The 26789-nt window shown below is 34.6% G+C and overlaps 2 protein-coding genes across 2 annotated transcripts in view; one reads left to right on the plus strand and one right to left on the minus strand.

Annotated features, from left to right (window-relative positions):
- LOC107601746 (sodium- and chloride-dependent creatine transporter 1-like) overlaps positions 1-7383 on the plus strand; it is a 50447-nt gene extending 43064 nt beyond the window's left edge. The window contains exons 10-14 of the mRNA XM_016294032.1: positions 977-1089; positions 4237-4374; positions 5841-5943; positions 6119-6303; positions 7357-7383. Coding sequence (XP_016149518.1) covers positions 977-1089; positions 4237-4374; positions 5841-5943; positions 6119-6303; positions 7357-7383 — 566 coding nt within the window. The remainder of the gene's footprint in view (positions 1-976; positions 1090-4236; positions 4375-5840; positions 5944-6118; positions 6304-7356) is intronic.
- Positions 7384-14747: 7364 nt separating this feature from the next.
- The window catches only part of LOC107601763 (B-cell receptor-associated protein 31-like), a 20611-nt gene continuing 8569 nt past the window's right edge, over positions 14748-26789 (minus strand). The window contains exons 6-8 of the mRNA XM_016294052.1: positions 21410-21539; positions 19026-19126; positions 14748-16615 (exon numbers count right to left, since the gene is read on the minus strand). Of these exons, the coding sequence (XP_016149538.1) occupies positions 16577-16615; positions 19026-19126; positions 21410-21539 (270 nt within the window). The 3' untranslated portion in view covers positions 14748-16576. The remainder of the gene's footprint in view (positions 16616-19025; positions 19127-21409; positions 21540-26789) is intronic.

Here is a 26789-nt window from a genome sequence, read left to right on the forward strand (position 1 = left end):
TGTTGTGTGTAGCAGAAGAATCTCAACTTTAGACTGAAGTTTGTTTTTTAACAATTTCTGATCAGTCTGAGTGGCTCATTTCCATGCAGAATGTCTTATAAATCTATCACAGTGCAATTCAGGCTATTTTTGATAGATGGAGCAGCTATACAAAACAGTGGAAACAATGCGAGTGAGCGCAGCTAAACTTCGCTTCTCATTTCATATGCAAAGAGGGTGCATACATAGAAGTCATAAAGGCAAAACCACTCATTTATCATGATAATGAACTAAACAATGACCCTTTATTTGTGAAAAACATTACAAACAGCATCAGTGGAATAAATTAAATAATAAATATGATATGTTATGTGACCCCTTCAAGTGTTTAGTTGTGCTTCTGTTATGATTACAATAGTTAAGCAGCTCAATTTAGACCGAAATGCACAATTATCGGCCGACTCAGTTCAGTTTACATTTCTTCATCTCGCAGAAGCTGTTTGTGTCCCTTTAAATTTTAGGACACAAATCAAGTTACAGAATATTTTAGACGACAAACTCAAGACTCAGTTTTGTGTTCAATTTGTCTGCCATAACTTTGTGGACTTGTGTGCTGTGATACTTACTAGTATTATGGCAGAGGACTAACAATTTAGACGGCCTCGATGTTAGCATGCACTTACTCTAATGACACGCTGCCTACATGACATTACGGCTTATCTCCAGTAAAAGAATTAGACTCAAATGAACAATATAGAGGAGCAATAAAAAACAATAAACAGTAGGAAAACTCAACTCCCTGCGCGTCTTTTTCCCACGAGCTCTCAGTTCGTTTCACTTCATCCAGGTGCTTCTATCTCTCATTCTCTCTCTCTCTCTCTGATTGAGTTCTATCTCTCTCTGTTACATTGGTGCTGTACGTGTGTATGTGTGTCTGAGTTGTGGGCGGCCTGTAGCCCATGGTGACACGTCTCTCATGTTCCTCTTCTTCCCACAGGCCCCGGTTTGGCATTCATAGCGTACCCTAAAGCTGTTTCTCTGATGCCCGTGGCTCCGGTGTGGGCTGCCCTATTCTTTGTCATGTTGCTACTGCTGGGACTGGACAGTCAGGTCAGCTCACATGCAGACATTTTAAGGATTACGTGTGTGGTTTTTATATGATATGAATGGCCAAAGTTTAAAATGCCACCCACAGAAATCTGTGAAATTACTCTGGAAAATAAAAATATCAAAAATATTTATTATCATTAGTTTATTTAACAGGGACAATGCAGTATAACATTGCTACAATTTCAAGCAGCCGATGCTCCACATATAGGCTTCTAGCCAAAGGTTAATTTGCAGCCCCAGTCCCTGGTTAGGCTTTTTTAACAACAGTAAAACAATAATCACACAAAAAACTAAGCGGAAGTAAAAAAAAAATAAAATAAAAAAAACTGACACTGTCTACGACCATCAGTGTTCACAAACCTGCTTTTGTTTGAACCACTTTTTAAAATTCTGATTAGTTGCAACTCTTGTAGTGATCCCCTTACTACTCTGTTTTGATATTAATTGGCATATAATGTCTGGAGCAAGATTATTTACACATTTAAAAACCATTTTAATAAGAGACAAGTTAATAAAATTTTCAAAACTAAGCAAACTATGTTTTTGTAAAATATTACAATGATGCCATCTATTTGGTTTCTTGTCCAAAATTTTTTGTGTTTGTTTATATAGAGATCTAACAGGTTTGATAGTCAGTTGAGAAACCTGACTCCAGACAGTCACACAATAAGATAAATGCGAAAAGGCCATTGCATGCATGTATAACTTGTATAACTGTATAACTGCTGTATAACTGTATAAATGTATAACTGCTTTTAGAGATATATATGGTCTAAACATGTAAAAACAATTCAAGTTTGTTCTGATTGTTCTACACAGCCTCTTTACATACACATCAAATTTCAAATGAGAATCTAAAATAACACCTAAATATTTAAAATTGTTAACTGTCTCTATTGCCTTTTGATTGATCTTAATTATAAAACCACTAATTTCCTTCCTTCTAATTGAAAAACACATTGAGACCGTTTTTGAACAAGTCAAGGTCAAACAGTTGTTTTGCAGCCACTGTGACACACACCAGTCATTTCATTTGTTAATATATCTACAGCTAAGCGTGGAGTCTGTGCTGATACATAAATGACCATGTCATCTGCATATAACTGACATTTATTTAGTTTGCTTACAACAGTTTGGTAAATCATTGACATATAAGGAAAACAACAATGGACCCAAAATTGACCCTTGAGGGAGACCCATCTCATTGTTTCGTAAAGCTGATCTTGAATTATTTATTTTAACACACTGATCTCGAGATTCTAAATATGATCTAAACCAATTCAGTGCCTGCTGAGAGAAGCTAAACAAATTTAATTTATGTAGGAGCATTTCATGATTCACTGTATCAAATGCCTTTTTGAGATCTAAAAACACTGCGCCTACTACATTAATAATACAATAATAAATTCTGTGAGAAAGCAGTTTGCCATTTCTGTTGAATACTTAGGCCTAAAACCAAACTGTTTAGAGTGAAGTAGATCATGTTTTTCTAGATAGTTGATAAGTTGTTCAGCTACCAACTTTTCCAAAATTTTAGAGATTGCAGGGAGTATAGAAATTGGTCTATAATTCTGAACCTCATCAACTGATCCTGCCTTAAAAATTGGGGTTATAATAGAAGTTTTCCAATTTGAGGGGAATTTACTTTCTCTAATAGATAAATTTATCAAATTTACAAAGGGCTTTAGCAAACAGGCACTATATTTTTTTACGAATGCGGTATCCATTCCAAATATATCCTTAGCCCTTGAATTATTCAATTGATTAATAATTTGAAGTATCTTATCTTCATCAACCTCAGAGATATAAAAGGATGAGGGTGTGTCATTTATTGCATTTTGAGGTAATTGTACAGGTTTAAAACATATAGCAAGCTCTTCCACAAACTGGATAAAATATCTATTAAATTCATTGGCAATTTCAGTGCTATCAGTACTAAGTCTTCCATTTATGCACAGCTCCAACAATGGTTTTCTTTGTGTGCCTTCTCGTTTAGAAAGTTTGTTAATGCACTTCCAAAGAGATGAGCTATTTCCTCCTGATTCTGCAATCAATTGCTCAAAATATGCAGTTTTCGCCTTCCTCATTTCACTAACTACTTTATTTCTTAACGATTTAAAACTTAGGATAGCTGTCTGTGTTTTTGTAAGCAAAGACTTTTTAAAAGCAAGATCTCTCTTTTTCATTAGTTGATGAATATCTGAATTTAGCCATGGTAGGGATGCACTATTTTGTCTACATTTTAACAGTTGTGTATACTTTTGAATCATTTTTTCAGTGGTTCGCATCACAATTTCACAGTTTTTGTCCAGGTCACCAATTTGTAATGCATCATCCCAATTAATATTTATTATATAATTTTCAAATCTTGTAATTTTACTCTCAGGCCTACTACTCCTGGTTTAAAAGTTTGATGAAAATTACTCCGCAAACGTTTCTTTGTTAATTTTCTAACAACCAGGATCATGTTATGGTCGGACAAACCTGTCAGAAGATTATATATTGTTATTACCCTTTCAGGTTTATTTGTAAATGCCAGATCAATAAGATTTATACTTGTTTTTGTTATCCTTGTTGGACCTTTTATTAACTGCTTAAATGTTTTGCTGTAATTGATTTCAGTTTTTGCTTACTACGTTTGTCTGACCAATTTATGTTAAAATCTCCAAACAAAACAGTTTCAGTACGACAATTTAAAAACATTAACATTTCCTCTAAATTATAAATGTATCAACTGACTTTTAATATTTTGTATTAATATTTTAGTATTTATAAAGTATTTATAAAAATATTTATCTACAAACTAATACTGTAATCTATAAAAAAATAATAATTATAATAACTTGTCACTGGCAGTTTTTTTCAAAATATTTTCTAAGTATATTATTAAAACTAAAACAACAACAAAAATTTAGTTTAAATATAATTTTCGTTAGTAAGAAACATAAACATAACTTAAACATAAGAAACATAAAATATTAAATCTAACTTTATTTCAGCTGTCAGAGGACATTTTCCTTTCATTTGCTGGAGAACTGCCCTTGTGTGTTTTTGAGTAAAATATCACCACGCAACTGAAAATATTTTGAGTTTGATTTTGAAGTGAGCCCATTAATAACACATTTGACCGCTATTTTTTTTCTGCAGTTTGTTGGTGTGGAGGGTTTCGTAACTGGCATTCTTGATCTTTTCCCTGGAAAGTATTACATGCGCTATCAGCGTGAAATCGCTGTGGCGATCTGCTGTTTATTATGCTTCATTATAGATCTCTCCATGGTTACACAGGTGAGTCCTCTTAATGAAACACCGCTTCATCAGCTGTGAGAATATCAGCATCAGTCGTGTGGCTCGCCATTAGTCAGATAAGAATATAATGGTTTGTCACAAGTCCTTTCTCTGGGTATTAGATCGTCACGCTCTCATTCAGAGACTGATCTTTCTTCAGTCAAAATTGCTGCCGTATGTGGGAGTGACGTGACTCATAAAGCTCACAGTGACTCGAAGCTTTACATATGGAAACTTCAAAGAATCAAAGTGAAAATAACGTGACAAGTAGCATTTGTGATATTGATTAATTTGTGTTTTTCAAACACAGATGAAGGTGACAAATTGTTGTGAAGACAACATGAAACAACATTCATGACGAATATATTATTCACTCACCTCAGGGTGAAACCAAATATTAATAATGCAGGGTGGAACTAGGAATTTAATCAGTGAGCTATAATATTACTGGTTAATATTAGTTTTTGATTATGGGAAAATAATAGGAAATATAATTAAAATCAACATTTTGTAGTTGCAACCTCCATTGTGGCATATTTTTGTTTTATAAAATGTCATTTATTTCAGGTTTAGAGCTTGAAAATAAAACAATTACAAGTCAGGGTTTGTGTTCTAAATTTTGAAAGTGCAAATCTCATATAATATGAATATACAATTACAATGCTCATATAATATTTAGTTTTAATTTTCTAAATAAATGCTGTTCCGTTGAACTTTCTATTTATGTATCAAAAGATGCATCACGGTTTTTAACATTGATAGTTTCTGTCCGGAATGGCGTCTTTCAGCCAGGTTTCCGTGAAACACAGAGCAGCAGAGTTTGAAAAATCCTTATTTGTCCGGGAGAGCAGAAGGAGTTCGTCCGTTTTGTTGGGTAGAGAGCGGAGGTTCGCCAGATGGATGCTCGGCAACGGCGTCCTGAATCTGCGCTGCCTGAGCTTCACGAGCGCGCCGGCTCACTTCCCCCGTCTGTGCGTCCTGAAGCGTCTGAACAGCGCCGCTGCTCCCCCGACTACAATGTCCAGCAAAACATCAGAATAATCGAAAACCGGTGAAATATCGGGTGGTGTGTACTGCCGAATGTCCAGCAATTCGTCTCTGGTGAAATTCAGAAAAATATTTCTTAACAGCAAATCAGCATATTAGAATGATTTCTGAAGGATCATGTGACACTGAAGACTGCAGTAATGATGCTGAAAATTCAGCTTTGCATCACAGAAATAAATTTCATTTTTAAATATATTCAAAACGAAAACAGTTTTTTTAAATTCTAATAATATTTCACAATATTTTTTATCATACCAACCCCAATCTTTTGTATGCTTGTATATATTTATTCTACCACTATATTATTCTACTATTTGTGGGAAATTTCATATTTGTATTTATTCTTTCTCTGTAAAACAACATGACTGATTGTGAGGCATTTATTAAGTAAAACGGGTCTATTTTGATTTCATATCCAGGGAGGGATGTACGTCTTCCAGCTTTTTGACTACTACTCAGCCAGTGGAATTACCCTACTGTGGCAAGCATTCTGGGAATGCGTGGTTGTCGCGTGGGTTTATGGTGAGAATCTCTTCATGCAGCTGTTTTTCCATTCTCTTCTCGTCTCATCAGTTTATCATGAGTACTGTAGGCATTTCTCTTATAAGAGTAGCTTGTAGGACCCTGTGCTGACAGTAACACTGCTGTAATCCCACACACACCCAAAAGAGCGCTGACTTCATGCCGCTGTGTGCAGGTGCTGACAGGTTCATGGACGATATTGCCCGTATGATCGGTTACCGGCCATTCCCGTGGATGAAGTGGTGCTGGTCCATTATAACTCCATGTGTTTGCATGGTGAGTGCTGGAAAATATACCTGTCAGTATTTATGCCATTTAACCCTTGTGTTGTGTTCAAAAACTCGATATAACTTTTGTGTTGTGGGTCAAATTGAGCCCCATTGGTTTCCGAGCAATTTGCCAAAAATCAACACTATGAAAAAAACTCAGAGGAAAACCTCTGTTGTAACTTGTTTTTATGTTCAAAATAAGCAGCACAGACACACACAAAAAAATGTTTTTTGTCATGACTATCTGAATATATATTGGGTTATTTTAATTCTCTGTTTTTTTGTAATTTTTCATTAGTTTTTTTTAAATATGTATATCTTTTTTTTATCATGTTAATTTCATTTTTACTTGTAGTTATTTTAGTACATCAAGATGAACTAACTGAAAATGAGATAATCCCATAAAAGTAGTTTCAAGTAACGAAAAATGTTTTGTTTCAAGTTTTAGTGAACTATAATAACCCTGGTATCTAACATTAATTGTACTTAGTGTAAGTAATATTTTTTTGCTATTTGTACTACTTCTGCCTTTTTATATTTTGTAATTTTCTTGTAATTGAGATCCAAAAAACTAACGACCAAAAACAATGAATTTTCCTTGGAAGTCTTGTTTCAAATTAACGTTGAGTCTTACATTTCATAAAGTCTAATGTATTTCCCATTTAAGTGTTTAACAAGCAATACAATCAAAAAATTAAATAAATACAATAAAAGTTTTTTTAAACAGCGTTTTTTTGTTGACAAAAATTGCATAGAAACCAAGGAGGTCAATTCGACTCTAAATAAAATAACAAATTACTTAGGCTACACAAAGTTTAAATGGGTATATAAAACTGAAAATCAACAAACACAGTGGAACCAAATAAATAAGAAACAGAACGCTTATTAGCAAAACAAATAAGAAAGCTTGGAGGCACGGCATATACACCTTGATGTAAAATAAAATAAATAAAATACACAAAGATTAAATAATAAAGTAATCAGCAAACACTGTGGAACCAAATAAATAAGAAACGAATGTTTAAAAAAACTTCCAGTCAATAGGCTTTTCAAAATCTAAAATATTGCCAAACAGGCGCCTTTGCATTTCCTTTCTAAACAATCTTCTGCCATCCTCTTGTCTTTCTCACCTCACTCTTTTCAGTCAACTCTACTCACTCTCCTCACGTGATAAATCAAATCTGACTCCTGCTTTGTGGTGCACTGCATTGACCGTTTAGTTTTTAAAAGTGTCTGTCCTCTAACTCCGTGTTTCCCAACCTTTTTTTAGTCGCGGCACCCTTTGGAAATTTTAACAAACTTGTGGCACCCTACAAAATTAATTTTGTCACAATATTTGAATTTCTAACTTTGATATAATTTGAAAAGTATAGATATTCGGTACAACAGGGAAGAACTGCAGGATATAATGTCATACAGATATTTTTAATATTATTAAAAAAAAATTATTACTGCTTCCGCTAACGAAAAAATGCAAAAGAACAACCGTACAAAGAATAAATCTGGGTCTGATTTATAAATAACTGTAAACCGTCATTTGCAAGTGTTAACTCTGTCAGTCCTTGAAAATAATGTGGGATAACGTGGGAAAACCTACGGACACACTAAATGGAAATGTCAGCACAGATTTGTTGACACAAGCTTAGTCTGATTGTCGTTAATTGTAATTCTCACAGCTACAATAAATGACTTGTAGTTGTCTTCGCTAAACTAGCTTGATTTTATTCAGAATGCATACATTAGGACTACATGAGCTGCTTCAAATCATTGTGTGTTTTCATTTTTCCTGCATGCAGCGTTGGGAAAATCTGACCAAACCAGTGTGGGGAGCCCATCACCTCGAATACATGGCCCCTGACACTGACATTAAAAGCCTGGCCTCTCTGTCTCCTGGAACGGAGGAGAACAAGGTGATCATTTTTGAGAGTGTTATGTAGGTCAAAGGGAAAGCTCCCTCCAAAGGCAAGCTGGTTGAAGAAATCGTCAGTATTTTTATTTTTTTTTTTTTACATTTGATGGAATTCTGCATCATCTTACAGTCTTAAAACAGCTGATGGAAATTGACGGTTACTTTTTGTTTCATCATACTACAGATCCTCTAGCAGATGCTCTTCCACCTGTTGAAACTGCAAACTATATACATGATTTTTAAGAAAAATGATGTGCAAAGTTTATTGCAGATATCAAGATTTGCAGGGCAAAATCAGCATGTCTTTGGAGGGGACAGTATAGTGTAGCCTATAACATTATTTCACAGAGCGGCAGAATTCCCACAGGCCACTTTCCTGAACATGATATGGGTCTCTTTGCACTAACACGAGAATCAAATCTGAGCAAGAAGCACATGGTTAAAATTAAGCAAAATGAAAAGAAAAAAAAAAGATTTACAAATGCATCCTTGACTTAAATTGGCCCAATACACACGATATTCTCAAATTCATAAAATCTCATGCATATGTAAATTAAAATAATGTACACTTCAATAAACAGTGTTGCATTTAACTGATCAGCAAACATAGATACAGATGTAACAATCAAACTAAATGTGTCTTTGCAGATTTCATGTCAATAAGGCCACATGTAGTTGCCAAATGATGAAAACTCATTTCTGTAGCTTTCTTTTGATGTGTCTTCGTCTGAGACAGGTGACCTCAATTCCTGGTGCGTGATATCACAGCGTTTACTGGAAGTGCCAAACAGAGCGCGACTTCCCATCTCTGCTCAGGCTTGTCAGGAGATGGTTTTGGTTGCCATAAATAAAATGTATATCTTCCTAGTTCATCTGAAATGTACTGTGTGCTCGATCTATCCTGCACATCAAGAGATGCGTGTTTGGAAACATCTAGAGTTTTTAGCAGACACAGGCAGGATTTCAACTGAAGAAGTGGTACTTTTTTAAGGTGCTTGTAGGGCTGCACAATTAATCAAATTTCTAATCGCAATTACGGTTATGGATGCCACAATTACGTAATCGTTCAAAGCGGCAATTAATCGTTCAAAGTCCACTTATGTTATTCCGCACGCTTAAGATATGTTTTTATTCTTTCTACATGTTATCTTAAGGCTTTTTCCATTGTTTTAGTATAACATTATAATACCAGTCATATTTGTACTTTTTTATAATTTAAAGAAGAAACCAATCCGATGTATATTTGACATTTGAGGCTTAATACTATAGTAACGGTTTTTCAGTTAGACTGTTTTCAGCTTGTTTATTTTCATATAAAAATACGGCATGCAGTTGCATCAAACAATGGTATAAACATCATTCAATGTAAATTGTGATAATCGTAATTAATAATCGCAATTACAATTTCAAGGGATTAATCGACAATTATGAATTGTCATAATCGTGCAGCCCTAGGTGCTTGTGAACCAAAAGTTGCATTTTATTAAAGTCAACATGAAACATCCATTTTTTCACAATGCAGTTAATCATTTATGCGGTTTTACTCTGAATAACATCACTTTACTGAATTAAAATGGGCTTCAAGCAACGTTTCATGCCGACTTTAATTAGACGTTTACAATTTTAGTTTCAGTTCTATATTTTGAGTGCCAGTATTAATATGATCTCTAAGATTTTTAGTTTATGATTTTAAATCATAATGGTAACGCAATGGAAGTTATTTTTTTAAAAATGCAAAAAGCAAATAAAACTGTAAAGTTTCACAGAAATGCATATTATCATAATCTTCTAGCTTTAACTAACAATTCAATAACTACCGATAGTAGTAGGAATATAAGAGATAAATGAAAAGACGACGATTATTGAAAACACAATTTGAAATGTTTGAAAAAAAATTATTTTTATTTTTTTTGCCAATGTCAATTTTGCAGAACACTAAATATCCGAGAGGAGATCTTGATCTCTGTTATTCTGTTGTAAACACGTTGACGTTTTTGACACATAGTTGCCAAACTTTGCCTTTATTTGTCTTTATTGAGAACCGATAGACAAATAGCCAAGATTAACCGACAAACCGGCCTCATTCTGACCTGTGGGAATTCTGCCCTGAAGATAATCAACTCAAACACTAAATCATGTACAAATTAGACTACATAATGTAAGGCTTCAGAATACATTTGCACATTGTTGTAAAATAATCTGCTAGCACTTTTTAATCGTGTTAGAACGTTTTTTTCTTCTTCTTGTGATTTACATACTGTAAAATAAATCAGAGATTTATTTTGTGAAGGCTATTATTTTGCTTATATGCATATAAATATAAATACATATTGATATCTGTGTTATATTTTAACGTTTGATGCTGTATGTACTTTTGATAAAGATGATAACATGGAGTGGGAATTCTTAGTGAAATGCTGCAAAAGCAGTTGCCGGGAGGCATATGAGACACAGAGACACACAAACTTTGTTTTATTTGAAATATCAAGTGCTGCAGTTATTAAATGTTTTAGATTGTGTGTGTAAAACTCCAGTATTTTCTGCTGACCACCCAGAACCCAGTTCGATTTGGTTTTCATTGAACATCTAAATTGGAGACAGTGCTTACGTTGTTGTTTTGGTTATAATTTAATCTCTCAACTCTCTATGGTTTTGAGGAACACTAGAACATTTCCATTAAAAAAAAACACATTCAGCAGTTTCCCCCTTAAATGGGTTTATATATATATATATATATATACTGTATATATGTGTGTGTGAGTGTCCATTTTAGTGGCACATCTATTCATTCCCATAGAGTTGAACATGCCTTTATGAGTGAGAATGAAATGATCTAAGTGCCCCTCAGACATCTGAGGACTAAGTTAACCTCCTCACTGCTTCAAAATTAGAGATACTAGTTTACCAGAGGCCTTAATCTTTAACCATTTAGTCCAATTTCAGTTAAAGGAATAGTTCATACAAAAATGAAAAATTGCTGGAAATGTACTCACCCTCAGGCCATCCAAGATGTAGATGAGTTTGTTTCTTCATCAGAACAGATTTGGAGAAACTTAGCATTACATCACCAATTCCTCTGCGGTGAATGGGTGCCATCAGAACGAGAGTCCAAACAGCTGATAGAAACATCACAATTATCCACAAGTAATCCACATGACTCCAGTCCATCACTTAACATCTTGTGAAGTGAAAAAAACATGTGTTCGTAAGAAACAAATCCATCAAGATGTTTCTAAAATCGGTTTTGCGATAGTGATGCTTTGATCAGCTCTGAGCTCTTATTCTGATGGCACCCATTTGACAGCATCAACATGTTGGCTGGCCTTAGAGTGAGTACATTTTCAGCTATTTTTTATTTTTGGGTGAACTATTCCTTTAAACAAGCCAAACTGCAAAGAAAGAATCAGTCAAATCAAACACTAATTCTCACCATCAGAAAAATGCATTTCTTTCCATCCAAATAAGAGCCTGGGTTGGTCAGTAGATCAGTTATTAAATAGTGATTACATGTAGAAATCTTTATCTAGAAAAAATACATGTTAACAAAATAAGAAAAAATGTTTTATGTCATTTATTATGCTCTGCCAAATGTTCTCGACAGTATCTTTGCACTGAAGGTTTGCTGAATGTTCAAGCTATAGACCACAACTTTCACAACGTCCTTAAAGGGAACGGTGAACAGCACAGTAGAATCAATCTCAGAATACAGTGTGTTCATTTATTAACTCAATTAGCCTGTTTGATGATTCCAAAGACTTAGTTAAAGATTCAGTAGAACCAAACCATAAAGCAGACCTCGAGAGGACCATCTAATGAGAGAGTCCAAAGCTTTGGGTGACGATACTGTCTTGAAACATCACAGTTGACCTGGTTATAAGCTCATTGACGTCTTTCATTCTTGTGGTTTGTAACACACTATGATGTAACCATGGTTGTCCATTTTTAACTCGAACAGTAGTAAAGCTAAGGTAACTGTACCATGTGTTAGTGTCCCATCTAACAGCATCCCTCTCATGTTAGAAGGGCTTCATGCTCCACCACTGTGATCTTGTGCTGATCCACCTGCCCAAGTCAAAGCAACAAATGGCAATAAACTGAAACATTTTTTTTTAGATTCTGTCCATTTTCCACCAGTCCCCCCATGTCATACCTTACAGGGTTAAAGAGTCTAGAGTAAATTCATATTAATTTACATTGGCTACATTACATTATAGCAGTGGTAGGTATTTGATGGGCACTATAATAAGCATTGCATTGCATATTTATAAGGGCTGTTTGAGTGAAGATCTTAGTCAAACCACATAATTTTTTCCTGGCGGCACAGTTGTTGTCTGCTGCAGACCTGTTGGGCAGGAGGGCCGGTCCCATGCGGTTCAGACTGGTTTTTAAAGACAAATGCCAGTTTGTCAGGAGAGCGCAGCTGCCATATTAAGCCGGGCTGCGGCTGGCAGAAGTTTGTTGACTATGTTTAGCTGAGCTACTTTGCCCAGGCTCGGCCCAGAGCCTGAAACAGATGGGCGTTCAGTCCTGAAGCACAAAAGCTGAAATCAGCTCCCACTCACATTACATGAGCAAGTAAACACCGCTGACACTCAAAAACAATGATGGATTACAGCTTGTTAGCACAGTAGAATTGGGTTGACTAAGTTTAATATTACCTCAGTAGGCCTATAATACTCTACACTGGAAAGAAAAAATGGTATAGAAAAAAAATTATCACTAAGAAATTGCTAGTAAATTTCATAATTACAAAAACATCTGCAAGTAACTGGATGCCCGTTTCTGTCACGGAATTAAAACATACGAGGTGACTTTTTATCTTACAATTCTGACAAGCTATTCCGAGGTCATTTCTGAGGTCGGCTCATTTATTTTTACCTCGATATTCTGAGGTAAAATTGGATACTTTTTAATTTCACAATTCTGACATTGTATCGCTAGAATTGCGATTCTGAGGGGGGAAAAGTGTGAACTGTGAAAAAATAAATAATTGCATGCGGCTTCCATACAATTCCATTAAATTAGATGTCTAATTTTTAAAGTAGAAACACAGAAATAGTATTTTCTTTGTAAAATGTACTTCGATAATCTTTTATTTACAAATTCGAAAAGCATTTTTATACATTGTTCTTAGGCAGTAGGCCAAGCACAATGAATGTAACTTGAAAAAAACTTGAATTTTGACCGCTTATACTGACAGAATATACTGGTACTGTCTGAGAGAAACACGATGTGCATAGCGTGGATATTACGTAATATTCAATTATGTAATATAAGTTTAAAAATGGCATGGATGAGTCAGTAATTGTACAGAATGCTTTGAAATAAGTATTGATGACAAAATCCAATTCATTTTTCATCCGCTGTATACTAAGCTCATTTAGTAAATGCGGCCAAAACAGCCAGATAACACCATATTCGTGTAATTTTGTGACAACACAAATATTTAGTATGTGTTGTGGTGAGGTATCAAGTCTACCTCCTCACTCGGTCTGTAGCACGTAGTTCACGACTCACAGACACGTAAGACAGAAAAAGACCAAGCAGTCATCTGCTTAATATCAACGGCTAAATAATTACCCACAAAATACTGTTCCTAATTATGCAGGACAGTACGGAGGAAAATCTTGCACGGATGAGGTGCTTGTAAACTTTCAGTTTGACCATTTCAATGTTGTGAATCATTTAGTAAAGGCCAAATGAATCATTAAACAACTCCAGAAACTATATGAAAAAGTTCTTGTTTTACAATCCAGCAGAGTTTATAATTTAAGTGCATGGTAATGAGATATTTCTCCTTAATATAGAATGACAATATATTCATGAATGAATCGTTCTTTCGAGTCAAATATTCAGTGAATCATTTGATTCCGTTCACAAAACGTTACAGCTGAATCGAATTAGTTTTTTTAATGGATAGTTATTGAACTGAACTGAATCAACACTGTTTGCATCATTTATTGTGTTATTAATCTGTTTATTTCTATGAAGCTTTTTTGAAACAATCGGTACTGCATAAAGCGCTAGCTATATAAATAAAGGTGACTTGACTCGATGAAAATATGTGGTCAGACTGATTCGATCACAAATCTAATTTGATTCAGTTCTCACGTTAAACTCACTGAATCAGCGATCCGTTCAGACGATTAACAGCCTGTGAGGGGAAATATTTACCAAAAAGAAAAACCTTCCAAATGACTTCCTAACACTTAGTGCACAAATCGATGTGGATCACTTCTAGAATAGTTTTCTGGAACTTTTGAGTGAAACATAACAGTTCTGAGTGAACTGTCCCCTTAACTACTGATAAGCTTAAAAATAGGTTTATTAAAAATTGGTAAAAAAAAAAAAAAATACACTGCAGATTCAGCCAAGATAAATGAAGTAGAATTTATTGGTTTGGTTTTTTTAACATCCCAACTAAAGCACATCACCAGAACACATAACACTCAAATTTCGTAGTGAAATAATGCAGATTGACGAGATTGCAGACAAAACTTTCCTGAAGACATTCGAGGCAGATAACAGCACTATCAGAACCGTGCATTACACACAACTACGCAATCACAACATGTTCATGACGCCCAAGTATTGTTAATTCCATCATTGCCAACATATCAGTGCATGTTTTTTGTTTTTTTTGCAAGAACTCAAAGTAAAAACCTGATATAAGAAAGAAGCAGCTACATTTGGAAATGCATATTAAGAAAGAGCCCCTTTAACAGTACTACAGTTCACTTGTTTATTTACGGGTTTGAAAATGATATAATATGACATGACCTCTAAACTATTAAAATGAACTCCTGCCATTTCAATGTTCAGGTATACACTGACATTTTCATTGAACTGGTGCTGTAGCAGATGTCCTTCCTCACATTCTCATGATTGGTAACCGTCCAGGAGGTCTTGACTATGAATTATCCGACACTCCGCCAGCGATCCCGATGCCCTTTCCCCTGGGAGCCCAAAACAGCGCTAACGTTGTTCCCACAGATCCCTATTTTAACACGGCTATGATGTCATTCCGGCTGATTCTTTTTCAGGTGGCACTGCTCTAAGATTGCAAAGATATTGATTTACACATGCCAGAAAAGAAGCAAAGAAACCCGGGGCACTTAAACTGTAAAACAGCAAGTGAACAGAGTTCAACCACGTAACCTTTAAATGCAAAACTAACGCGTGGCCCTCAAATGTGACATTAATATAATTTCAATACCTAGAGGACGAGAGATAGTGCGCTGTGTTTTGAAACAATATCAGCTGTGGATGCTTTAATGTTCCTGCCAAAGTGGTGTTCATACCCACTGTAACAGCCCTGCCGGGCTCATATCAGATTATACCGACTCAGTGGCCTCAAACCAGACCAGACTGGAAAGAAGCAGTTTATTCACTCTGCTCTAAATATGAGCTATCCCATACCCAAGACAAAATAAAACAAAAATATCTTCCTATAGCATGACGCAAGACAGTCAAAATGACAAATGAGGCTCGTCGATCATAACCTGGAGGGATTTTCTTTCTGAAGTGCTTATTGGGTGTAAAGTGTTGTGTACCCTGTAAATCAAAGATCTAAAATTAACCAACACATGCATCTGTACTGCAACCAAATATCCATATTCATAATGAAAGACTGAAGGTTTGTCCTATAAGGCAAGAAAATTAAAGTAGTTAATTAAAAAAATAAAAAAAAAGACTTGAAACCCAACAATTACCATATCAAAAACATATAGTCTAGAATATCCTGTAAACTTTTTCTTGGTCCTTCCATATAAACAATGTGACTCATTTATGAATCCCAAGCTGAATGAATTTGAGTAAATTGTTGGTAAAAAATCAGGCTTGTGTAAATTGTGGCATTCAATTCAATATGGCTATTTAAACAAATACCAAAGGATTCTTTGCAGTGAATGGGTGCCGTCAGAATGAGAGTCCAAACAGCTGATAAAAACATCACAATAATCCACATGACTTCAGTCCATCAGTTAACATCGTTTGAAACAAAAAGCTGTTTGTAAAACAAATTTAGGCTTTTTTTAACTTGAACTTTTTAAAGAAACAAACTCATCTACATCTTGGATAGCCTGAGGGTGAGTAAATTTAAAGCAAATTTAAATTTTTTGGTGAACATAAATTCACTCTGCTTGTGTTTCATTGATGAGGCTCAATGTACCTGACACACAAACTGACACATCAAGAAATGTAATACTCATGTCAGCTGATATTCAATTCTAAACAGAGTTTATAACCAAAAACTTGAAATAAAAATTAAACACTAGAAGTTCACAGCAAAAGCAGAAAGAAAACATATGACAGTGTGTGAAAACCCTGCAGAGGCTTTAATGAATCACGTGAAAGCGCATGAATGAAGAACGGAACCCTGTCCTTACACAGCCAGCTGAGCTGCTACCAGCCAATGAGGATGCAGGAAAGAGAGCAGGTGCATGATGATGTTCGTTCAGTCTGACTTCTTGTCCTGCTGAGAGTCGCATTTAGCCTGCGTTCAGAGACAGAGCAGAAAGAAGTGACATTTTCAACATCACCAACTGACAGAGATTTGCACAATCCTTTGGAGAGTGATTCTGGGTGGCTGACATGACGTCAGCAAGTCTTAGCAGTGTCCTGCATGCTTTATTTTAGGACTACTCTCAACTATATTATCATCATCCTGTATAATCATTATGCATGTAGGTAGAACGAGCTCATATCAATGTAGGGACTAAACAGAGTATGAAAATGAAGACTAAAGAAGGTAAAAATGTGGTTTAAAATGACAATTGGTGGCTGACTAAATACTTTTTTTCCCCACTGTATATGTATATGTATGTATATGTATGTATAATTCACCATTTTATATATACAGTGCTGGGTAGTAACTGATTTCATGTAATCTGGATTACGTAATTAGATTCCAAAAATTCAATACACACACACACACACACAGTATATCTAAAAATGTATGGCTTCACAGCGCTGTGATGTGCATGAAAGCAGTAAGCACCTTGTTGCTGTGTGCTGAGCGTGTAACATGCAATAACTGCAGCACGTGTTCATGAGTCACGGTCTCTTATGAGCTGCTTATTTTTATGTAAACAAGAGAAGCCTGTCTATCTGACTCCCACCCTCTCTGTCTCACTTACACACACACTTGAGAAGACTACCGGTCATAACGTTCATGTTTCCAGAGGAGGACGACTGACAGGTGCACTGACTTCTGAGTAAAAAAAAAAAAAAAAAGTAAAAAACAAAATCTCTCTCCAAGTTAAGTGAATAAAGAGAGTGTGATGGAATCTTTTCTAGTATCATCAGCCACAGAGAGAAGACCATGTGTGTCATTTTACTTGCTTTATAATGTTAAAGTCAAATATATTTGAAAGTAAATAAGGGTTTATTATGGTATTGATACACTGGTCTATATAAATGCAAATGAGAAAGAGTAAACTTCTTTGTGTGCATTTAATAAAACCCTTTGAGTTGGGTCTTGGCATCTTGAAGTTCAACTTTATGATACATTGCTTATGATATTTGAAAACTGACGCTCACCATGTAATCTGAGCAACAGGCTGATGACAGCATGTCTAATTTCTAACTTTTCTTAGTATACTGATATCAGACCCTCCAGGAAAGCGTCTGTTTCTTTTAAACACGTTTCCTCGTAATGTTCACTCAACATGCTACAGATGCCAACTGGGCACATGCCAATGGTGCCAATGTACACTGCCCCTCAGCTCAAAAACATCTCGGAGATGTGACATTTGCTGAATTTGTTTGCTTTTACCAACACTATGGATCTCACCCTTTAATATACAATTCGTGTGAGATTAAGTCTTTCCTGTAGCTCAAGTAGAGAATAGCATAATTCCACCTAACTGTGATTGTGAATGCATCTTGCACAATAGGACAGACAGTACGGTTTTGAAAACTGGGATTCAGTCTGTGATATTTTTCTGCAGTTCTTTAAACACTGTTATACCTTTCATCCCTGTTAAAACAGATGCCACAGTATCCTTAGTACACACTAGCTGCATTATAACATTTGCTTTCAGCAGCAAACTCCAGCAGATGCAGGCAGATTGACATGAACAGCTGGCATCAGGGCAGATTGGAAACTGAAATGCAGAGCATTCAAACGTGGTTTGAGATGTTAACATTTATTAATTTCTCTTAGTTTTTATCCATTTAAAGTGCTTTTGAGGCATTGATTTGATCAGTCTGTATGTGTGTGTCCTGGGAAGTGAACCCATGCCCTTGCCTCAGAGCGACAGGAATGCTACATGAGCAACAGGAAAATGTTCTTTGATCTGTTATGATTATTAAAAGATGACACTTCTGAGAAAACTACCTCTGTTTTAAAACATAACGAGCTACCAATCTGGGTACTATTTTAAGGCGTTATAGCCATTAGGTTTTCTAAATGTTGAGGTAATTAATGAAAATTCAGTTCAAGAACATTAATATGGATTTAAAAAAGAATTTAAAAGCAACATCAATAAAAATAATAATAATAATTCATTTTTATAATTGAATAATTCATATTAATAACTAATAACATAAAAGCAAGGTTTTATTATCAAATCAATATGGGCAGGCAGAGCGGTATAGACAAAACAAAAAAATATTATACTGATATTTTTTAACCTTTCTATGATTTTCAATATTGTGAGCTGGTTTAAAACGGTGATTTCTTTTAAGAGTAAACCAAAATAATTTTTTAACCAGAGACTCGCATACTTTGGATGCTACTGAAATCATTCATCTTTTTTTCAGGTCACTTCAGGTTTCACTTCAGTTAGTATGCTGCCTTAGAAGGCAGCAGTCTTTGAAGACAGTAAGGCAGCTCACTAGGGACTCGAGCAGTGCTAGAATGGGAAAGATGTAAGCAGTGTGACACACGCATGAGCTCTGACCTGCAGTCTGCCGTGTTCCTCCAGCAGACGGTCGTACTCCGCTGTGAGGTTCTCAGCCTGCTTCTTCATGGCCTTCACATCGCTGTCTGACTTCTGAAGAGCTGCACACACAAGCAAACAATAAGTACTAGAAATACATGAGTCAGAGATCTAAATGACCTTTTCTGTAGGTCTACAAATTCTCCAGATTACAGTAGCATCACAGAGCCAGACCTTTGACTTTCAGTGGAACCTCTGGTCCACTTTGTAGCTTAATCTGCCCAAATACTGCTCACTGAGACCAGAAGAGACCATGTGATTGACACATATTACCAATTACACATTGGGGGGAGGAGGGTTGCTAAGATTGCCAAGTCTCTTATTTATTTGATCTACAATACAGTAAAAACAGTAATACTGTGAAATATAATTACAATTTAAAATCACTGCTTTCTATCTCAATATATTTTAAAATGTAATTTATTCATGTGATGCAAAGCTGAATTTTCAGCATCATTACTCCAGTCTTCAGTGTCACACCATGCTTCAGAAATCATTCTGATATGCTGATTTGCTGCTCAAGAAACATTTCATATTATTATCAATGTTGAAAACAGTTGTGCTGCTTAATATTCTTGTGGAAACCTTGATACATTTTTTTTTTCAGGATGCTTTTTTTTTTTTAAAGCATTTATTTGAAATAGAAATTTGTACAAAATGTACAAGTCTTTACTATCCCTTCTTATTCAATTTAATGCTTGATTAATAAAAGTATTCTTTTTTTTTTTTATCTTACTGAACCCACACTTTATAAAGGAAGTGTTAATACACTACTCATTTTATTTACATAACATTTAAATGGCAGGTATTAAAATAATACCTGCAAGCTCACTTACGGTTTTGTGCAGTACCCTTAAAATGTGCTTTGGTACAAGATGACCCAATGGAGACCTCAGTTTGGGGGTCATCAAAGTGTCATGAACCCTTTAGCACTGTCTAAATACAGTGCACATGTGAAAGGAGGCGTGGGAATCGATCTTACTAAGCTCATTCTTTTGTCTAGTTCTGCTGAGGTCATCTTGTGTTGCTCATTGTAAGGTCTTTATTATGTACTCTGAACCCATGTCTGGCAACATTAAATAATGAAGCAAGGATGCATTAAACTGATCAAAAGTTACAGTAAAGAGTGACATTCATAATGTTACAAATGATTTCTATTTCAGATAAGCACTGTTCTTTTGAACTTTCAATTCATCAAAGAATCCTGAAAAAATGTAGCAGTTTCCACAAAGATACTAAGCAGCATTGATTTCTGAAGGATCATGTGACACTAAAGACTGGAGTAAGGCTGCTGAAAATTCAGCTCTGCAACACACATTTTAAAATCTTAAATATATTCATATAGAAAACATTTTCTAATGTTTTCAGAAATTTGACAATATTACTGCATTTACTGTATTTTTGAGTAAATTAATGCAGCCCTGGTAACCCCAAATTTTGAACGGCAAATGTTCCAATAAACGTCTCAATAAATGCTCCTGGTTTTATTGTGTGGCCAAATCATTAACGCATTCTGTTAACGTTATTCCAAAGAAAAAGTGTTAGTTCTAATAAACTTTCATTGAAATGTCATTTTCACCACCAATGAAATGACTTTTCAGTTGACTTTTCTATTAAACCAATAATATCACATACCATTTTGATGATCCAATCAAATAATTACATTGAAGGAATGGTTCCCCCAAAGATGAAAATTCTGTCATTAATTACTCACCCTCATGTTGTTACAAACCTGCAAGACGTTCGTTCATCTTCAGAACACAAATTAAGATATTTTTGATGAAATCCGAGAGCTTTCTGACCCTGCATAGACAGCAAGGGTACTACCACATTCAAGGCCCAGAAATGTGACATTTAAATTTTTTATTAATTTTATGAAGCTATGAGAATACTTTTTCAACAATTCTTCGGTCTCTTATTCTTGTATTCTCATAGCTTCATAAAATTAAGTTTGAACTATTGATGTCACATGGACTATTTTAACAATGTCCTTACTACCATTCTGGGCTTTGAGCGTGGTAGTTGCGTTTCCGTCTATGGAGGGTCAGCGAGCTCTTGGATTTAATCAAAAATACCTTAATGTGTGTTCCGAAGATGAACGAAGGTCTTACAGGTTTGGAACGACATGAGGGTAAATAACTAATGACAGAATTTAAATTTTTGGGTGAACTCTCTCTTTAATACCAATTATTTTCATAAACAAAATTTGTTCAATAGCCTAATTTTGGGCATTAATGTTCACTAAGAGACTGTGCAACCATAGACAAGCACACAGTAGCTTTGTTTTTTTAAATATGTAAACAGGGAGCGGTTCAGTGTATGAGTGACTCAGAGTCATTTAGTACCTTTCTTTGTTGCGCCGAGTTCATCCTTCAGTTTCCTGACCTCTTCTGTCAGATTTTTCTTATCCTCCTCCACGCCACCCTTGGCCTTCCCACCCACTTCAGGCACTTCAACGCCCGCTTCCCGCAGTTTCTGATGAAAAACAGTAAGTCTTTTTATTAGTCATATCATTGGATAATCAGCTATTTCGCAAAAAAGTGTTGCTCTGAATTCCCAGAGGATGTTGAGAGAGGGTGTAAAATATATGATAAAACACTTCAAGTGTCAACATAGACTCATATTCAATCTGGTTTAATTTTGTTATACATGTTATTGTGAGCGATTTATTCTTGACTCTATCAATTCCCAATAACTAAAATCAAATCCAGCTTTTTCAAATACATCCAGTTCATCACGTTTCAGAGGTGAAATGGGTGGCAAACAGTCTTTAGCCAAATATAGGGACTTGAAGATGTGAAAACATTTCACCGAAAACCTAAACAACTGTCCTGTAAGGACTCTTTTTCAGCTTCACAGGCCATTCATTAACATATTAAGTAACAGAAAAAAACAAGTGCTCTATTTTCCAGGGATGGCAATGATGTTAAAATTAGGTTTATCAATGATCTCCATCTGTGTCACCAGTTAGTGAGTAACCATCAACGGTAGCCATTCATCTCTGATTGGCCCACTTCTCATACAAACATAAAACATTCTCCTGAAAGATGATTTTAGCCTGTAGACTCACTAAATACAAGAACACTACAGAATTAATAATGTGATCATCTCAAACAACATATGCAGTTAAATACAAAACCCTTTAACAGCAAAATCGAATCCAGTTACTACTGATAAAAAAAATTTCAAGATTCAGCTATACAAAAGCTGCTTATCTATATGCTAAGTGGTAAACAATGGTTTTAAAATATTTTCTTATTTGATTACTTTATTGACAGTCAATTAGTAGTTAAGTAGTTAATTTTGGACTTTAATACTAGTGTGCTGCAAGGTGATTATAGTTAACTAAAACTAAAATAAACTATTAAACAAACATTTTCACTACTTGAAATAAAATAAACATTAAATTAAATAAAAGAAAACATATATAAAAAAAATTCAGCTAGCTGACAAGGCAACATTTCTCATTTTAACAGTACTTGTATTCTCAGTTTAGCTTACATATATTAGATATGCAAGACATATATATTAAAGACAAACTATAGATGTGTCTATAAACAATAAAAAATTACAATGCACAATAAATACAAAATAAAAATACTAAATCTTTAACAAAAAATAAAATGGAAAATACAACAAAATTGATTCAAAATAAATTAATAAAAACTATAATAGTTTCTCAATTACGCAATGAAACTGGTGAGCAGCTTAACGTATGCTGAATATTTAATGTAACCTACTATTTTTATTTAAATATATTTAAGTATGCAATTTGCAAATGTGTCACATGTCCTCATCAGGTAGCATGTTTAACTTAAAGTAACATCCTCTTATCATGGTAAGGGAAAGTAAGGGAACACACTGGGAATCTGTTGAAAAAGGTCATGCATTGTGGGATAAAGCACCACATGTGCACAGCAAGTCCTCAGACCAAGATGTCACCAATATTTGTATTTCCCAGAAGAGAGAGAAGAAAAGTTAAATGTACATATCTGCTAAAATTTAACAGTCTAGTACTTCTACTAAGCACAACTACAGTGAAATTCATGGGGTCATTAATGAACAATAACGGTCTGAAACGTCAGTAACAGTCAGCGCTAACTAACACTCCTGCTCTGCTTACAAATTAACATAACAGCATGAGGAACATTGTGGGACGGCCATCAAGGGTCATGAAAGTTTCTCATACATGAAAGGAGTTCCACAAATTGTTAAAACCTGACTGAGTGAATATTTTAATGCTAAACCGCTCAAGGTATGCAGTCCAAGGCACACAGACCTTTTTAAATGAGCCTTTTCAAAGTGACCTGGACAAGGGAACAAACACAGGAGAGTGTTTTACTTCATGTCAAACGAGGGAAAGATGTTTTCTGGCCCGGGGAACAACTAGATCTGGGTCAGATGTTTAGGATGATGTTTCCTGCAGATATATTAAAAGAAAGTTCAAATACAACTGAAGCACCAAGCTGAAAAGACTACCCTTAAATGGGGCGTAGAGGAGAGTGAAGAAGATGCTTGCTGTGTCAATCCCTTAATCTAGGAAACTGCATCATTTTTGTCATGTACTCATACGTTTCATTTAGAAGCAAGGGTAAATCATATGCAGCTTCCTGTGAATGAAAGATGCAAATTTCTTTGACAAGCTGGCACGGCAAAATGCTCTTTCCATAATAGATTATATATAAATTAAATATAAAAATGATAATCATAATAAAAATTTATATTTCATAAAGCTAAACAGAAGGAGCAACATTTAATATTTCTCTGTAAACTTAATAGCTGGAATTGGAAGTAATAAAGTCTTAATTTCTACAGTCTTACAGAAAATACTGTGCCTTGCACACCCGAATCATTTATATACGCGTCGGATAAGTCCATTAAAACAATAAAAATTTATAAATCCAGTAATATTACTCAAACTTAAAACATCAAGAAATTTTGTTGGCAATGATTAGGTCAACAATATTATTATAATTATTATTTAATATATATTTATTTATTAATAAAGAAATAAACCAATAAATAAATGCACAATGCAGACACATTGTAACATTCACAATGCAAACCTCCCTCACGAGTTCATCCAGATAATTTACGGGAATTAATCAGCAAAAACATTGTGCAAAATTGCCACATTCATGATGTCACAACCACATGACTGCCTACATTTCAATATGTGGAGGTTCACCAGTCATAGCAAAGGTCATTTATCTATACAGTAAAGCCTTAACAGTACAAGTAGCAAAAACAGCCTGCTAAATTCCCACAGAAAGAGTGAAAAACGGTCAAAATTAACTAAAATAAAACCTTGATTAACATTATAAGTGGACTTGCTAAAAAAGTAGTATATAACAATTTGGATATAGATTTATCGGCCAACATATCGGTTATCGGCTTTCAAAAATAAAGAATAATCGGTTATCGGTATCGGCCAAAATTTTCATATCGGTGCATCCCTAGTGCTGTTCTCACCTCGTCCTCTCACAGAACGAGCCCGTTAGCATCTACACATGGATTATGCGCTCACATCCATAAATAATAACCACAGCGAAATAATCACAAAGGCCTGGTTAGGGCAGGTCATCTCGCCCTGTTCAGGGACACACGTCCTGTACAGACGCTTCAAGAACAGAGTGGCAAAACACTCTGTGTGTGGGAGATTTACAGGCCTCATTCTGCCAGAGTCAAACTTCATTTACTAAATTGAAATATTGCACCATCTGTCATTCAGTGCGGCTTGTGCTCTTGTTTATGGCTCACGGTGCGTGTGTGATAACCCACGTGTGCCGTGCTTCTGCATGGGGTGACAGCATGCAAAGATCAATGCGGTGACTTACTGCACGTCAGCACTGTAATTGAGCCACGCAGTGCTGATCTATCCCAGCATTCTCCACGCTCGGGCATCCACATACTAATAAACTACATGTGCTAAAGACAATAACACAGCATGTGATAGCCATTTTCAGGGCTTTTAATAACAAACTAGACGTGCAAGGAAATAACGGTGTTTGCAAATAGCATACCATGTGCGAGACATTTCGCCACTGTCATAATAGTCGGTGCAATTTTTTTTCTTGACTGTAAGAATCAATAGGCATAGACATAGTGAAGTGTAAAAGCGGCTAAATATATATGCAAGAAACACCAGATCAATGACAATTCAGTATGTAAATAAATGTAAGACAGAAGATCAATTGCAATTTGATATGCAAATATTAAGATATTAAAAACAGAATATCTTAATATTAATTAAGTATTAATATATTAATAATATTAATAAATACTACAAACAATTGTTAACTTAAAAAAACTAAATTTAGAAATGGTTCCTTGGCAACTAACTGAAATACATTTTAAGTTGAAGTACCAAAATTAAAACAATAATTAATTAAAAGATTAAAAAAAATAATTAAAAAAATAATAAAAATGACAAAGCACATAAAATTATATCTTATACTAAAATTAAAAAGAAAAATAGAATTAATTTATTTATTTAATTAATAAATAAATACTAAAATAGTATATAAATAATACTACTAATAATGCTCATCTGCATTAAACATGAAAATGCCACTAGATAACAATAACGTAAATTGTGCTGAGAATAATGCTAGTTAAATTATACTAGTTAGCACATTACTTTGGAAGTACTAAAACTAAATCAACTCAATAAAATTAAATTAAATAAATATTATATAGAAAACTAAGCTGAAAATTTTTTTGAAATTAAACAGAAGAAAAAAAAAGAAAAAAAAATCCAAACATGCCACAAAGGCCACTTTGGGAAATTTTCAAACTTAAATATATTTACAAGTGTAATGCTTACAAACTAACAACAGAACACACAAGACTAACCTTAAATTAGTCTGTTTGTTAACCATTTCAGCCTGAATTACCAGCAGAAGCTAAATACTCCGGGTCAGAGGTTTAGAACAAACCAGAATGCTTGAGAAATATCCATACAGTGCTGTAATGATAACTAATCATTAACAAACAGCCATGAGTGAGTTTGATGATGTCAAGGCATCAATATGTATTCTACACTCAGGGCACAAACTAGCACTCAGTACTTTCTCCTTTCACTGCATCTGAAAAGGCCTGTCAACATGGAACTGCTCTATTGAACTATAGTTCCGCTCTACATCGTTTACACTGTATAATTAACATCTGTTAAATAACTGACAAAGCGGTTAGCAATTTTCTTGAATTTCACTAGAAATCCACTGGACGCAAATGTGTTTAAGTGTCTCAAGAGCACAATGATGACAGCTTATCACTACCTATAAAGTTTCAGTTATCAACCACTAAACCACCCCTCAATATTTGAGTTACTTGTCCTACTTAAAGATGCAATCAACAATGCCTTCTTGATATGCAATACTATAACAACTAGAACAGTCAAAATATTTTCCTATTCATATTCCCTAGTTCCTCAATATATTCCTATGAAATTTTATAAAAATTTATATGAATTTATTAATTGTAAAATATTTTTATGAAAACTATTCTCATAAGTATGCACACTACTGTTCAAATGTTTGGGGTCAGTATATTTTTTGTAAATTTTAACATTCATAAAAAAAAATTTTCTTGAGTATGAAAAGTAATTATTTTAAATTGTAATAATGTTTCACAATATAACAGTTTTTACTGTATGTATGTATATGTATATGTATATATATATATATATATATATATATATATATATATATATATATATATATA

Source organism: Sinocyclocheilus grahami, unplaced genomic scaffold, assembly GCF_001515645.1.
Source record: "Sinocyclocheilus grahami isolate Dianchi unplaced genomic scaffold, SAMN03320097.WGS_v1.1 scaffold312.1, whole genome shotgun sequence".
Classification (NCBI taxonomy): Eukaryota; Metazoa; Chordata; class Actinopteri; order Cypriniformes; family Cyprinidae; genus Sinocyclocheilus; species Sinocyclocheilus grahami.